The sequence below is a fragment of the Artemia sp. Qi Xiang Cuo genome, chromosome 11 (assembly GCF_049724085.1).
Source record: "Artemia sp. Qi Xiang Cuo chromosome 11, ASM4972408v1, whole genome shotgun sequence".
NCBI lineage: Eukaryota > Metazoa > Arthropoda > Branchiopoda > Anostraca > Artemiidae > Artemia > Artemia sp. Qi Xiang Cuo.
This window is the reverse complement of record NC_142804.1, coordinates 32,727,733-32,744,612: the sequence shown is the minus strand read 5'-3', so window position 1 is coordinate 32,744,612 and position 16,880 is coordinate 32,727,733. Positions and strand designations below refer to the sequence as shown.

The following is a 16,880-nucleotide window of genomic DNA, read 5'->3' as shown; positions in this document are numbered from 1 at the left end:
TATGCAGTGCTTCAATACTTAACAATTTATGGTGAGATATCACGAATTTTTCGAAAATCTCATGATAAAAAATCAGATCTCATGATTTATCCATAAATATTGATACTTCGATTAATTGCCGATTACAGAAAACTTGCGTTTCTGGAAATGAAAAAAGAATGCACCCCATCTTTATTTTGCATGAAAAAATAGTGCGGCTCAAACAGCTCAAATGGGCAGCATTGAAAACTTTAAATAAGAAATAAATCTACATGTCAAATGAGAGCAAAGAGCAACATTTTAAAGCTATCAGAAATCATCCTGTATATAAGGGAAGAAACCGCCCCTCTCATCCCCACTCTTTATACTAAAGTTTTATTAGTGCTTAACTGGCAACTTTTCTGAGTCCAACCAATGTAACCATTCGATAATCATAGATAACTTCGTTTGTCTTTAGACTTCATTCTTAGCCCAATGATTTATCGAATATCTCTTACTGTGTATCAACAAATAAGCCTTAGTTTCGAATTCACTTTTTTTTCCGATGGTACAAGGCATTCTACATTTGTGCAGAAGAGAGAACACTTGAGAAATGGTCACTTCCTCTTGTGCAGCGATGGTGCTTGTGCGGTCCGCATTAGCAATTCCAGGATGCAAGAGGGCATACAAGAAACACAAATACACAATCTTAGATCTGAATTTATTCGGCTTCTCCGTGTACAATTTTCAAATAAAAAAAAAAAAAATGGAAGATGTACAACAATAAATATATAAATAAAACCCAAAACGAACAGAATTCAAAAAACGAACAGAAAACGATCTGGATTGACAGTTTAATATATACTGATATTTATTCCAGAAGTCTTAGTGGTTTTGGATTTACTAAAGTTATAAAAAAAAGATTAAAACGTATTTTATTTTCAATGAAGCGCAAATTACGATCTGGTCTATAGGAGGCAAAGGGGACGTTAGCCTTTCTCCTCTTTATTGTAGTTTCTACAGGTTTTGATCTTGACTTGATTAGGTTTAATGCAGCTCTTTACTTTTTTGAAAAGTTTTTTTTTTCTGGAAAAAAACATTTTAAAATTAATATCTGTTCAATTTTAATTAGTATAATCTTTTTCATTGCTTGAGAAAAGAATATTTTAAATATTTTCGGTTTTTCTTCATAAGAATCTTGAATTTGACTTACTATTAATACGTTGGATACAATTTTGCAACGGTTTTAACAATAGTTGTACTATAGTGCTTTGAATGGATAAGTAGGGGGAAAAAAATATTCAAATGTATGGGTTGAAGGTCTGCATAATCTTTGGAGTTTTATAGGGCCAACAGAATTCTAAGCCCCATCCTGTTACAACCTTGAGCATAGGCAAATATTAGTCAACCCTTTTCTTCGACATGCCCAAAACTTTTCAACTAAATTCCTTTAAAGTTTCCTGAAATATCGCAGATATACACTTTTGACAACCTTGGATCCATAAATTACGTTTTGATTTAGTTCAATTTTTTACTCAACATGTCCTGGCAAGGTAACTTTCACTAAACACCCTTAGCCGTTCCTGAGATATCGCAGACATGCCCTTTGATAAAACTGAATGAACGTAGTACCTTTTGATTTAGTTTAACATCCCCAAAACCATACCCTGAAGTTTCAAAATAGTACCCTGAATTTTTCCTGGAATATTTCAAAGCCATGCTTTCGACAATATGGATACAAGTTTTTTTCGATCTAGTTTTATAACTCCCTAGCTTTCCCTCGAATTTTCAACTTAATACCCTATTCCATTCCTGAGACATTGCATCCCCGCGATTTTAATAGCCTGAATGAACTTAAACTCTTCTGAATCAATTCTAAAGTTCTTTGAGTACCCTGAGTGCTTCATGCAATCAAATTATTTAAGTCATCAAAGTATATAGTACCCTGAAAGTTTCAACTTAATACTCTAAGCCCTTCCTGATATATTGCTGATACACCTTTTCGGCGACCTGCATACACACAGCTTGTTTTGAATTTAATATCCCCCTCAAGATGTAAAAATTTCACTTTAATACCCTTAATCTTAGTAGTAGTAGCAGTAGGACAGTACTAATACTAGTACAGTAGCAGTAGCAGAAGCAGTAAAAGTAGTGGTAGTGCTATGCGTATAGTACTTTTTGGTTGGATGAACATCCCCACAACATGCACTGAAACTTCCGAATTAATACCCTAAGCTGTTCGTGGGATATCGCTGATAAGCCCTTTATGGCCAACATACACACAGTGTTTTCCAATTTAGATCAACACCCTGCTCAACATTCCCTGAACGTTTCACCTTAGTACCCTTAACCTCAGTAGTAGTAGTAGCTACTAGATATCACAGAGCTTGCAAACACAGCCCGACGAGTTAGAATGGCAATCAGTACAAAAAAAAGTCGTGCGCAACAATTCATATTTAATCCGGAACCGGTCACTGGTGGTCAGGTTTGATGAGCTAGAGGAGGTTGCAGAATTTAAGTATCTTGGAAGCCTCATAAACTCTAATGGAAGCCTGAAGTGCCAGAATATTACACACATTGCGTGTGCAGGCAATGCTTTCACCGAACTAGGTAAAGTCTGGAAAAACTCTGGATACTCTCTAAAGCTCGAACCTTGACTCCTAAATAGCTATGACCTCTCTGTACTAATGTATGGATGCGAGACATGGGCATTGACAAAACAGATTGGAAAACGAATACAAGGTTTCAAAAATAATTGCCTACGGCGCATTCTGGGTATCCACTGGTCTGATAGGATTACAAACACCTTCCTACGTGAAAAAACAGAGCAACCATTGATAATTGAGAGAATTCGAAGTAGTAGATGGCGGTTCTGGGGACGCACGGTCCGTATGGGCGATGGCAGGATGTTCGCTTTTGAGTCCCCCCCCCCTCCCACCGGCATTACAAGGCTGGATAAAAAGAACGTCACTTGGCCGATGCCTTGAGATGGAAGCTATACTGGCGGGTAAATCTTTGCTACACCTGTGGCCGCAAGCTCTTCAGAGGTCGTCGTTAAGAGGCACCGTTGTCGCCTTATGCACCAATAGGCGTGGGAGGAACTAAGTCTAAGTAAGTAAGTAGTTGTAGTGTACATATAGTACTTTTTGGTTGGTTCACCATCTCCCACAAAATCCCCGGAAAGTCTCAATTTAACAAACACAGCCGTTCCAGGGATATTGCTGACACACCCTTTCGACAACTTGCATGCACGTAGAGGGTTGTGATTTAGTTCAATATTTACTGAAAGTTTCACCTTAATAGCCTCAGCAATAGCAGCAGTATTTGCAACAGCAGCAGTAGTAGTACTAGCGCAACTGAATTCTGCATTTTCAATATATTGACTGGAAGAAAAAATTGGACCCGTGTTTTCCCTTTACCCCTTTCGTCTCCCTGTCAGCTTTTTTTGTATAAAGCTAGGTTTTTTGCACCTTGCAAAAGCGGTATGAAGCAAAGATTTGCAATCTATAAAAATGGAGAAGCGACGTTTAACCGTGGCCCCAGCAACAGCTTCCTACCCCTCCCATCTACCACTTTTTCCACAATTACAACTTATTTGAAGTGGAATCATGCAAGGATTTTGAATTTGTATTATTTGAAGCATAAAGTGGGCCCTTACGTCCGCCAACATCCCCACATCTCTTACCACCAGCTTTACTGCAGAAAGGAAGGCAAGCTGTACATGTTTTGAAGTGGAATCACGTGAGCATTTTTATTCTGTGTGATCATTGAAACTAAATGGGCTAGTAACCCCAACAACCATTCCCCATCCTTCCCCCCTACAAGTCTTTCCCACCAAAGTTATGTATGTTTGACTTTATTTGAACCAGAATTACACCAAAAATATTTTTCTGTACGGCAAGAGTACCAAAGTGGGCCTGTGGTCCCTCCAACACGCATGCAGAAAGGTAGGCATTCTATACCTAACTTGAATCTGAATCACACGAGGATTTCCAATCCTTGACATTGGAAGGAAAAGTGGGTTAGTGACCCCTCTTTCATCCTCCCGTCCCACTCCACGCCAGATTTTTAGCATCAGTTTTTATGCAAAGAATGAGTTAGAATCATGCAAATATTTTCAATCTGGATAATTGCAGGATCAATATGGCACTATGGCCCCTTCAGCACAACCCCCCTTACCGTTTTTTGTACTCCAACTTTATCTCAGAGAATAACTTTTTAGCGAAAAACGTGTAGAAAGTTCAAAACTAGGTGAGAGGGGTTAGACACTTGTGCCAAGTAGCCTACGTATTGCTGATTCTGATGGGCATTTGCGGCTGAACAAATTTGTTTTTCAAAAACAAATTTTTAGTACAATAAAGGTTAGGTTTGGTTGGTTTGCGTTTTGGGCCAGAACAACAAAACATTAGCTTATGTGCATAGTGTATTTTAAAAGAAACAGCACAAATTGGGTGCCTGGAAATAAAGTGTAAGTTGGTTTTAAATAGAAACAGTGTGTTATAGATCATCCTTAACGACTGTTCCGTCAGTTTTCGTGGAGAAAAATTATTCCCGTTATATACCATTTTAGAATTGTCGAATAACTAACAACTACAGCATTTTATAGATCTACAGCATCTTCCTGACCATGATTCTGATTCATGATTCTGATGGACAAATTTGTTTTCAAAAATAAATTTTTAGTGGCATAAATGAATTAGGTTAGGTTTGGTTGAGTTGCGGTTTGGGCCAGAATAACAAAACATTAGCTTACGTGCATATTGTACTTTAAAAGAAACAGAATAAATTGGGTGCCTGGAAATAAAGTGTAAAGTTGGTTTTAAATAGAAACCTCTAGAAATATCCTCTAGACAATTCAATCCCGGTAAAAATTTACCCCTGAAAATTACCCTTAACAACTCCACACGCAAAATTGAGACGGAAAAGAGAAAGCAAGACATATAAAAAAAAATTTTGTTTAGGAATTCTGGCAAATAAAAGAGAAAGCAAGATATATAAAAGAATTGTGTTTAGGAATTCTGGCAAATTCCCCCAGTGTATAATTTCCCCTGATAAGTTAACCCCTTGTAAGCTTCCCTCCCCATGGAAAATTCACCGTGGAAAAAACCCCAGCAGAAAAAATGTCCCCCACGAAAATGTATACATACTTCTCAAAACAAATACTATGCGTAAACAATGGGGAAACTTTATAACTTAAAGATCTTTGCCCTGGGGCTGTGGGAGGGGGGATCATGTTATATCCAAGGGCATAGTTATTGGACCTTTCAGTTATGATGAACAAAATGGCTATCTCAAAACTTTTATCGGACAATTTTGGGAAAAAACGGGCGGGGGAGGGGGCCTAGCTGCTCTACAATCTTTCTGGTCACTTAAAAAGGCATTAGAGCTTTTAATTTCCGTTCAAATGAGCCCTCTCACGATATTCCAGAACGTCTGGGCCGATACGATCATCCCTGGGGAGAAAAACAAACAAATAAACACGCATCCGTGATCTTTTTTCTGGCAAAAAATACAAAATTCCACATTTTTGCAGATAGAAGCTTGAAGCCACTACAGTAGGTTTTCTGATGCGCTGAATCTGTTGGTATGATTTTCATTAAGTTTCTATGTTTTTTAGGGGTGTTTCTCCCTTTTTTCTAAAATTATGCAAATTTTCTCAGGCTCGTAACCTTTAATGGGAAGACTAAACTTAATGAAACTTGTATATTTAAAATCAGCACAATAAGCCGATCCTTTTAATATATCGTATGACACCAGAGTTCCAATTTTTAGACTTTCTGTTAATATTGAGCCAGGTCACTCCCTACTTACAGTTTGTTACCACGAACTGTTTGATAAACGCGCGATCTTAAATTAACACCGTTCATATCTTTTCTCTCTAAAATGTTTAAAATGCTGAAATAGCCACATTTCTCCTTTTCAGGAAGTTTTCTGGAAAGGTTCTTTCACAAATAAGTGCATTCAATACTTTGTAATTTTCAAACCAAACATACTTGAAGTACAAAAGAAATGGGAAATTGCAAGAACTTTATCTTTTCTTGGGGAAAGAGAGCTACTCATAATATGACGAAGATTTTGGAATTGTGCCCAATTTCCTATATTGGAAATTTATTGGTGTTTTCTATTTCCAAACATTGTCCAAAGATGTAAAGATGGTTTATAAGGCTTGTCTAATCAACGCCCTAATCATCTCTCAAGCACATTCATTTTCATAAAGACTTTGTAAAGAATTTGTAATTCTTATCAAAGAAAAATGTGGTACTGTTTAAATGTTCTTATCTAGCAAATAATAATTCATATCATTTTATATGTGCAAGATAGGGTTTCTAAAAGAGTTTTTTTTTTAAGTTATTCGAGTGTTCTCAAATTCCTTTAGGTCCAAAATGACAAAAACGTGTAGTTTAAATGCTCTAAAGTTAAGAGAAGGTTTGGGTGGAAACCCTCAAAGTTTAAAGATTTAGAAAAAACATTTAGCAACAGAATAAAATCGAAAAAAGTTTTTTTTTAACTAAATTTGAAACTTTTTCCTGGCAAACAAAAAACCTTTCTTGAATGTAAAGTGCTCAAGCCATGTTTTATCTTTCATCTTAGATCAGAGTATATAGGAAAACACTGGGATATACAACTTTTAGATAAAAAAAACAACCTTGTTGTCTGTGTGTGACACCCTAATACAAGCATTAGTTTGTGCAGGATTTTTTTTTGTTGAGTAAGCATTGGTCTCAGCAAGGGTCATGCTATTCTATGCGAACTCCGCGTGCCATTTCTTTGTGTACGGCACCTTACACCTTCAGCGGAAGGTGGTTGAAAACCAACGCACGAAGAGAGAATAGATATTTTACAGCTCAAGAACACATATTTTGACGAAAACTTTTGCAAAAACCCTTAAAGTCAACTAAGAATATTTGTAACTGTCATAAAACATATAATCATAATGTACTTATACTAATTACCAATTAATTTAGAATTCGATTCTTGAAAAGTTAGTGAAATCCACGGGGAATCTAACTTGTCTCTTGTCTATTAATATAATTTTACTGATATTTAGGGTCTAGTTCTACGGCTCTCAACCTTTTTCGTGACTATATTACTTATGAGTGAAAGAATGTCCAAAGGTACCCACAAGTAAAGAAGCATTTATTTACATCAAGGCGCGTTTTCACCTTTCTAATCCGATACCTTGGTTTGTTTTTCCACCATTAAAGATCTCATACAACGGTGGATCTTGCTAACGGAGTACTGACGGAGACTAGTGAATTGGCAAAAGACACTGATATCATACTATTATTTATAGCAACTACCACTGCCCACCTTTCGCACCAATCAGCAGATTTACCACGCATTAGAACAAACTACAATCCATCAAGTGTCGTTTCGCCCAGATTTGCAAACTCCTTCGTTCCCTATTTCGTTAGTGACTTTTAACAACTAAACCTTTTTTGTTTTTTCTTCGAAAAAAGAAGGATAAATTCACATTCATTCCACCCCCTGCGATACCTATTTAAATAAATGAATACAAATCCGAATCGTCAACGCTGTACGCGCGTTTAGAGACACTTGTTTAGTTAATAGATCAATGGGTGCATTATACTAACTTTCTATTGATTCATTGGATTAATTCAATAAAAGTTAGAAAAATCACTGGTGAAGTTTCAGTAAAAATTCAAGCCTGCTTAAAAGTTAACGGAATGCTATTCCACACAGAGATTTCTCATTTAGAAGAGTTTTTAGTTCCTTAGCCTTTTTCTAATTCCAATTTTTCAGGCGAAGAAACCCTTTTAAGCCGGTCGTATTCTCCTAGAGCGATAAAACTTTGAACCTACCTAAAAAGTTCCCCCTTTTCTCTTGTAGCGTAATCACATTTGCTCGTAATCACGGTCGGACAAAGGTACTAATTTCTATTCTTTCCCTGAGTCGACAACTTACAAGGGAAAATTCATTCTGGGAAGCTAGTCCTTTGTTCTTTCAAGAATTTTTAGTAATATTCTGATTTAGACGAGGACGAATATTAGACGAATACTTCGATTGTCTATTTGCTGAGAAAATAACTGCAACGAACTACATTTTTGATTGTTTCCCTGAATTACTCTCAGAATAAAAGACTTATGAGTTGGAACAACGACTTCAAAATTTCTTTGTCAAGAGTTGACAATAATACTACAGTACAAAAGATTGAATATAAAAAAAGTGCCATTGCCTTCAAGATACATAGAAACTGCTTTAGAATAAGAAAGACATAGTTAAAGATGTAACAACACACACGGGCGAAACCGTGGGATAGACCCTCTCCACCCAAGAAAAAATCCAATTTTTGTGTTTAATCCTCTTTTGCGTTTTCCTCCCTAGAAAAATAAAGAGTTTTGACAGGGAATTTTAATCTTCTACTTTGAATTAAAAAAAATATGGCTCGGGAATTAAGGTGGGCTCTATTTATTTATTCCAATTTTTTTTCGGACTATTGATTCCGAGTGTCTCATTTCAAGTTTTTTTCCGAATACCTGGTAAACTAAACCTGGTAATCAGCCCTATACAGATAAAGTCTAATTATGTTTGTCGAGTCGTCGAGAGCTGAGTGGTAAAAGTAGTCGAGAAACTCAAATTATTAGTCTAAAATATCTAGAGACGTTGCATAAAATGAGGTAATTATCTCTTGCTGAAAAACCACGAATGAGTTTAAACTACGAACACACTTAGGTAAATCGAGACCCCTCCCTTCCAGTGTAATTAAAACAACGAAGTTATTATTTATGAACTTTTTTTTACATTATTTAGATAAGATATATACATTTTGATTGATATTAGGATACTTGAAAAAATTTGCCCTTCTCACTCCGAAAATATAAGCTTCATGACGGTCCTTCAAGGATATCGAGGATTATTTTGAAGAAAATTGAAGCTAATACCTTCTGATTTTCCAACTTCTGGGCCAAGAAGCTCAACCGTATTTTATTATAAACGTAATTAATTTGAAAACAAAACATAAAGTATAGTTGCAAATACGTAACGAGTAAAACAACATATTTAGGGCTAAACATGGATTTTTGTGATGATTCATTAGTTAATTGTGTTTGATGCCTGCAAAGACAAACGGGTGGGTACAAAAATAAAAAATAAACTTTTCATAATATAGTTTTACATGCAAGCATGAAGTGGAACAAGACTTCTGTGCTCATAAATGTTTTTCGTCATTGTAAATTATAAGCCTGAATATCGAAACTACGCTAATATTTTTCAATCTGACGAACGTCTAATTTACTCGATAATGGGTCGAAAAAATGCCCCCCTTCCCAAATGGGCGTATAGATACAACTTGTTGTCATCACGGTATAGGCTAAACTAATAAAGGACTTGAAACAGTTGAACAATATTCAACATAAAAATCACACAAAAAAACAATAGCTTTTATAGTGAACTTGCAATAGCTTTTTTAAGCAAACATTCACAATAATCCTGACCTTGATTAAATTAGGTGCGTTATTAGAGTTTCAAGTTAGATAGTATAAAGATAGATCCCATACCCAAGCTATCCCAGATTGAAATCGAATAGCTGAATTTCCCTTTAATAAAGAGTATATATATATATATATATATATATATATATATATATATATATATATATATATATATATATATATATATATATATATATATATATATATATATATATATATATATATATATATATATATATATATATATATACATTTCAGTTGGGGTAATTCATTTAGTGGAATGTTACCCCTTATAAATTTACAGGAGTAGGGGTCTAGGAGTAGGGGAAAGATTTTATCTAGCCTTCATGATAAGATAAAAACGATTCTGATGCCAAAAACGCAAAATGTGGACTTTTTCAGCCTTTTAGAAAAGAAGACAAAATGCATTTTCGGGAAAAAAACAGAAATATCTGATTATCTTGACACCCAAACAAGATATAACAGCGCAGATTAGACCGATCGTCGATTAAGTACATATAGTTTAGTAGGATAGGTAATAAAAACCCTTTTGCAAACAGTTTTACATAAGACCTTATGGATTACTGCAAGACAAATGTGGGCTGAGTTTAACAACATCCTGGCATCTATGGGCTTCAATGCCAATCATTACTTTTTACAGTTAAAGTTAATATGAGAAAATTCTGTGCGAACCCTCAATCTCCATAATATTCCAGTAGAAATTCACACTTCAACTGTCTTAAATAATAGCCAGTCTTTTCAGAAAGCTATTTTCATTGATTTTTTTTTTTTTTTTACAAAGAAACAGCATGCTTCAATGACAAGTTCAAATAAAAGCTATTTTTGTGAATCTTTCATTGAAAATCGCATTATAATGTTACTAGTCATTATTAATTAAATAATTAATAAATTGAATAATTAGAAAATTATGAAATAACTGTCCCTTACTTTTTACTACCCACTAAATTTCATTACTTATTTTTCTATCTTGTTGTATAAAAACTCAAGCGGAAAAGGTAACCCAAAGGTGAGTTGTATAAAAGAGAAAGTAGTATGAAAGACTAACAGTTAGAGAGCTCTGCATAGTGATTTATAAGATAAGAAACAAAGAAGCAAGCATATAAAAAAGGGGGAGGATGTCAAATAATTCCTCAGAAACATATACAAAGTATCAATCAGTGACGTAGTTAAGACTAACTTGTTAAGAAAAAAAACTGAGTCTCTTTCTATGTAATCTATGTCAGAGGGGATAGTCCGGAATTCTTTGGTCCAGACTTTCTAAAAATTTAAATGGATTTGTGATTTTCCCCATAGGTTCCTATTTTCATAAAATTCGTCGTTCTTCGGATTGTGCTTGGAAAGGGGACATTTGTCCCTGCAACTTAGGGATTCCTAGAACGCATCAACAGACACCTGTTGGAGTACCCCTGCTCCAATAAAACATAACTAAGAAGCAAAAATACCTTGGAGATTTAATAGTGGATGTGAATAGCTGGATGGAGGCATCATGTCTTGACCTAGATGTCTATCACCATGACCAGGATAGCTATTGTCGTGTTCGCGCATTAAACTTCCCTCTGTTTGTTCTGAATCTGATATGTCGGATTCACCACTATCACTAGCAGCATCATCGTCTCTTTCATGTGAATCCTGACCTCGACTAGTCAACAGTTGAGCAACAAAAGATGTCGACCTTCCCTCTAAGGCTTGCCCTACAACGAATTATTGTATGATTTTGCGAGATTAAATGCAGGTAATACAAAATACGTGTCAACATTGAATGTTTCCCTGTACTAACTAATGTTTTATTCGTGTTTTATTTGCAAGATATATCTGCCATAGTAGCTTTAATGGAAAGACTTTTAGAAAAATGTTTATTTTTTTAATTTTCCCCAAATTTGTCAGATATATTTGAAGAGAAGCTCATTAAATATGGTTTACTCAAGCAGCTAATGAAACAAGTACTCTTTTCATTTTCATTTGTTACTCTTGTTCTTTTTTTTTACGTTTCAGCAGGCTTCCACCAGTCACTGCAATTACTACTTAGCAAAGTTAATTTAATTTTTCTTTTCACCTTCTCACATTAACTATTTCTCAGATATAATTTACCCTATTAGTTAAATGGTTAACACTTGAATAACTTGTACTATTAAATGACAGACTTTTTATTTCCCAATCAAAGATAGACAGGAAAAATTATATTTTCCTTTGTATCCTATATGCTTTGATTTTCCCTCTTTTATTGCTTTCCACGTTTTGCTGTTTTTTGTCTTTAAAAAGAGAACATAATAATTTCTAGCTTCAATCATTGGTTAATCTCTAAGCGATGGTAACTAAAAGAATATATGAACAATGGTCGGTTTCAACGATCACCATCTCAATATACTAGAGACAATTCCATTTTTTTGGATCTTTTCTGGCGTTTTAAGTCATCCACTCAACGGGACTGATATTAGGGAGAGGACCAAGAGCCCATGGCTTTCCTATGGTTAAAAATTTCACAGGCCAGGTGTTAAAATCTCTAAGCGATGGTAACTAAAAGAATATATGAACAAAGGTTGGTTTCAACGATCACCATCTCAATATACTAGAGACAATTCCATATTTTTGGATCTTTTCTGGAGTTTTAATGCATACACTCAACGAGACTGTTATTAGGGAGAGGACCAAGAGCCCATGGCTTTCCTATGGTTGAAAATTTCACAGACCAGGTGTTAAAAAGGAGAATTTTCTACGAGGGTAGTAAAACAGGGGGTTTTATAAAGTTCAAATTGCTAAAACAAGACTTTTATTGAAGAACAAAGTGTTCTTAGCTTCTTTTATATTTCTGTCTCCAATCCCACTCAGGAAATTTTTAGCTCCTGGCCGCTCCGTAAAAGAAAAACTGAAATGACTTAAAATGTCTTAAAGTGCGAAAAGTCTTAATATAAGTATTTTTTGTGTGTTTTTTGTGCTTTTTTTGTTTGTTTCCTGGTTTGAAATGAGAGGATATTGGCAATTTTTCCAATAAAATTCCTAAAGAGACAACAAAATGAACAATCGACAACATACAGACAATAAGACAGTAAAGTTAGTCAGTGAAAAGTTCAGAAATGTCTTCACCTGTAAAATAAATATAACTTAGCGATTAAAAAGTGAAACTTAGTCTTGCAAAATATTATTTATACAACTAGATAGGAGAATTATTTAAGAGCTACAACTACTGCATCTATATAGTTACAAATCATAAGCTAAAAATGTATGTTGGAAAATTAATTTGGGGACACATACGAAAAGACATTCCTTGGGGGCGCCTTAGTCTCTATCACATTCAATTGACATCTAAGGATTGACAAATTTATATAAATAATAGGTAGATCAAAACTATTTTACCAAGTAAGGTATTATGATTGATAGGTTCAGGATGCCTAAAAGATTCATCAGGTCTCGGTGGGGTTTCTTCGGGCGGAGGTCTATTAGACTCAACGAGTCTTTGGCACCCCAGCTCCTCTTCATAAGGCCTGGCTCTCTTGCGAGGAGGTAGATCTTGTCTTTCAGGAGTTGAATGCCGAGAAGGGGAACGAGAATCAGAGTACTCTGAGATCTAAAATGAAAAAAAGAGAAGCTCTTAAGCCAAAAAATATATATATAGACTAGGCAATATGTACTATCTTTATATGTGAGCAGTAATTGTATATGTGTGTCAGTTCTCGGAAACGGCTTTATAGAAAATATTTCCATGTATTCTAACAAAGGATAACAACAATTCCAAAACCTTAAAAAAGAAAACCAAAAGTTTGGAGCTTAGTAGAAATTGTTGTTTTCGGAAAAACTGTCATCCTGGTATATACTGGCATTAAAAAACGATTTAGATAAGTCAGAAGTTTGACAAAATTCGTTAAGAGCCTTAGTTTCGGGAAAAAAGTATTTATGTGAGTGACATCAGTATTGCAATGACGTTGTCACACTTGTCACACTTAAGAGAAAAAATTGAAGATTTTCAGGTATGGAGAAGTACATTAAATTGCTTAGAGCAAAAAACTGGTAATTGCAAAAATATTTGTATATATTATGACAAGGGATTACAACAATTCCAAAACCTTAAAATAGAAAACCAAAAGTTTGAAGCTTAGTAGAAATCGTTGTTAGAAGTCGAACTTGCTGTAATAATCAAACATCTTTGAATGGATTTAGTATGAAAAGACATTAATTTGCGTAAAGAGCAAAAAACTGGTAATTGCACAAATATTTGTATATATTTTTATATTTTAACAATGGATTGCAACAATTCCAAAACCTTAAAAAAAAGACAAAACAAAAGTTTGAAGCTTAGTACAAATCACTGTAAGGAATCGGACTTGCTGTAATAATCAAATATCTTTGAATCGACATTGAATTACGGAAAGAGCAAAAAAGGGTAATTGCAAAAATATTTGTATATATTTTAACAAGGGATTACAACAATTCAAAAACCTTAAAAAATAAAACCAAATATTTTTCAATAGTCTCAGTATGAAAAGACATTATAAAATATATATATATATATATATATTATTTGCGAGCATGTGTATATTTATGTTTGCGTGCAAATACAAAATGACCTAACTTTTTATTTCATTCCTTCTCAAAACATCTATTTAATCTCAAATAGCCTAATGTGACGGCTTGTATTGCCAAACAGAGACAATTCCCGAAAACAATGTTAAGGCTATTAGAAATTATTGCTTTCTTTATAACTTTCCAAGATGAATAACTTTTTGGCTGCTTTGTTACTGCCAAACAAGTTAAGAGGCACTATTATGTGACATTAAAAAGATAATCTGAAAGGACAATATATCTAATTTACAATCATTAGAAGATATGTTCGCAATGTGTAAAAGTAACCTAAAACTACATCATCTAACTTTAAGGCTGGTATAGATTAACATTAAAGGAAGTATAGATTACTCATTATAAAAATACCATTTAATGAAATTTGACGCAACCTATTAATATATGCACAAAGAAATTTGATTAGGGTCTATGCTTACTAGTAGTGAAAAGATGAAACTTCCACGTAGCTAAAATCATTACAATTTAACGGTGGGGGACCCCTTCACATAGTTGAAGTAAGAGTCTTTGCAGGTGACTTTGAATTAAAACAATTTTTGCTAAAACATGAATAGAGCAAAATCATCATGAACTAAGGAGAGTCGTTGACCTCCAGTCTCTCCTTTTAACGCTCAACTGCTTGCTTGTACTTTCTGAAAACTACACATTTAGATTTTTTTAACATTAAAAATTCGTATTTTTTATAAAACGAATATAAAAATATGTGGCTCAATCCGTTTCGTTAGTTATTAAATAAGAAAAAAACAAGTTTTTCCAACGGAAAGTAAGGAGCAACATTAAAACTTAAAACGAACAGAAATTATTACGTATATGAGGAGGTTCGCCCCCTAGTCAATACCTCACTCTTTACGCTAAAGTTTGAATTTTGTCCGAATCACAAATCCCTGAATAACAAAGGCCGTTTAATTAGAATAGATAGCTCTATTGTAAGTACTAAAAAAATTTTAGCGTAAAGAGCGAGGTATTGACTAGGGGGCCAACCCCCTCATATACGTAATAATTTCTGTTCGTTTTAAGTTTTAATGTTGCTCCTTACTTTCAGTTGTAAAAACTTGTTTTTTTTTTTATTTAATTTCTGATCATTTTTAAATAATGCTGGTAAATATGGCGCCCCCTTCATAAAAATGTCCCTTCTCCCATGAAAACATCCTCTATGTAAAAATCCTCCCACGTGACCCCCTACTCCGACCCCCCTTCCCCCTCTACCAGAAATCCCTCCTGAAAACTTCTGTATATTTCCCAATAACCGATACTATATGTAAACAATGGGCAACGTTCATAACTTGCAGCCCTTCCCCCGGGAACTGTAGGGGGTCAAGTCATCCTCAAAGACATATTTATTAGATTTTAGACTATGCTGAACAAAATGGCTATCTCAAAGTTTTGATCAGGTGACTTCGGGAAAAAATAAGAGTGGGAGGGGGCCTAGTTGCCCTTCAATTTTTTTTGGTACCTTAAAAAGGGCACTAAAACTTTTAATTTTCGTTCGAATGAGCCCTCTCACGATATTCTAGGACCACTGGATCTATACTATCACCCCTGAAAAAAAACAACAAATAAACATGCATCCGTGATCTTTCTTCTGGCAAAAAATACAAAATTCCGCATTTTTGCAGATAGGAACTTGAAACCTCTACAGTAGGGTTTTCTGATACGCTGAATCTGATGGTGTTTCCCTGTTTTTCCGAAAATAAGGCAAATTTGTTCAGGCTAGTAATTTCAATTTCGTAATTCATAAATTGATAGGTGAGACTAAACTTGATGAAACTTATATATTTGAAATCAGCATACAAATAAGATTGTTTTGATGTACCTACTGGTATCAAAATTCCGTTTTTTAGAGTTTCAGTTACTATTGAGCCGGGTCGTTTCTTACTTACAGTTCGTTAACGCGAACTATTTGATCTTAGTTCATCCATTCATCATTGGTAGCCACTTATAAATATAGGATTTTTGAGCTTCCTAAACGACGGCGTCTGGCGTATTCCACCCAGAAAAATCCCCCACAGAAAATTTCTCCTCGGAAATCCCCCCCACGGAAAATTCTCTTCAAATGTAAGATTGAGCAGCCAGTGGGAGTGTAAGACATATAAAAAGAGTGCAGAAAAGAAGGGATTATGGAATATTCTACCTATATTCTAAAATACAAGTAGAATATATGGTAAGGAATTTATTTTTATACTTTAAGTCTTTTAAGTCTTCTTTTCTTGTTTTTGGGGGCTGTGGGTCGAATTACCAAACGATCGTATGATAAAGGTTAAAGACATTAATTTGCTTCCTTATTTGAAGCTAGTCCCAGTCCCAGCTTGTTATCTCTGTACACCTTCATCGCAGGAAAACCCTTCTACAGTTGCCACTAATTTTATATTTATATATTATATTTCTTGGACATTTATCTTATCCTGCTGCCCTGCTATGGTAACTCAACACCCGAAAAGACGAAAAAAGAATTAAAAGAAATAAAAATGTAACAATAAATACTATAAGATATTCTACACTATGCATTCTGCCTATACTTTGGAGTAACCTATAGATAGAATGTTCCAAAATCCCTCCTTTTCTTTATTCTTTTTATCTGACATTCTGTTCCTTTGGCAGCTCGATTTTGCATGCGGGGGGGGGGGAGTCCCTGGGATGATTTTTAAGGGGGGGGGCTTCCAAGTGTGAATTTTCCACGGGTGAAGGCTTTTCCGGGGGGAATTCTCCGCTGAGGTACTTTTCCAAGGGGGATACGGCTAGAACCCTAACAACCAACAAAAAACAAAACGTTGTCAACATTTGACATAACGACTTCCAACTCTCGACACAACTATCTCTGAAGTTATACATTACAAGATGGATATTGAAATATGGAAGCAAAAAATAAAAAGACAGTAAGTG

At 34.8% G+C, this 16,880-nt stretch overlaps 1 protein-coding gene across 4 annotated transcripts in view; it reads right to left on the bottom strand.

The window, feature by feature from the left end:
- Nucleotides 1-16,880, bottom strand: part of ab (BTB/POZ-zinc finger protein abrupt) — a 241,106-nt gene that overhangs the window by 48,386 nt on the left and 175,840 nt on the right. For all 4 annotated transcript variants that reach the window (XM_089096706.1, XM_089096704.1, XM_089096705.1 and 1 more), the window contains 2 exons: nt 12,783-12,993; nt 10,874-11,122 (listed from right to left, as the gene is read on the bottom strand). In XM_089096706.1, the coding sequence (XP_088952832.1) occupies nt 10,874-11,122; nt 12,783-12,993 (460 nt within the window). The remainder of the gene's footprint in view (nt 1-10,873; nt 11,123-12,782; nt 12,994-16,880) is intronic.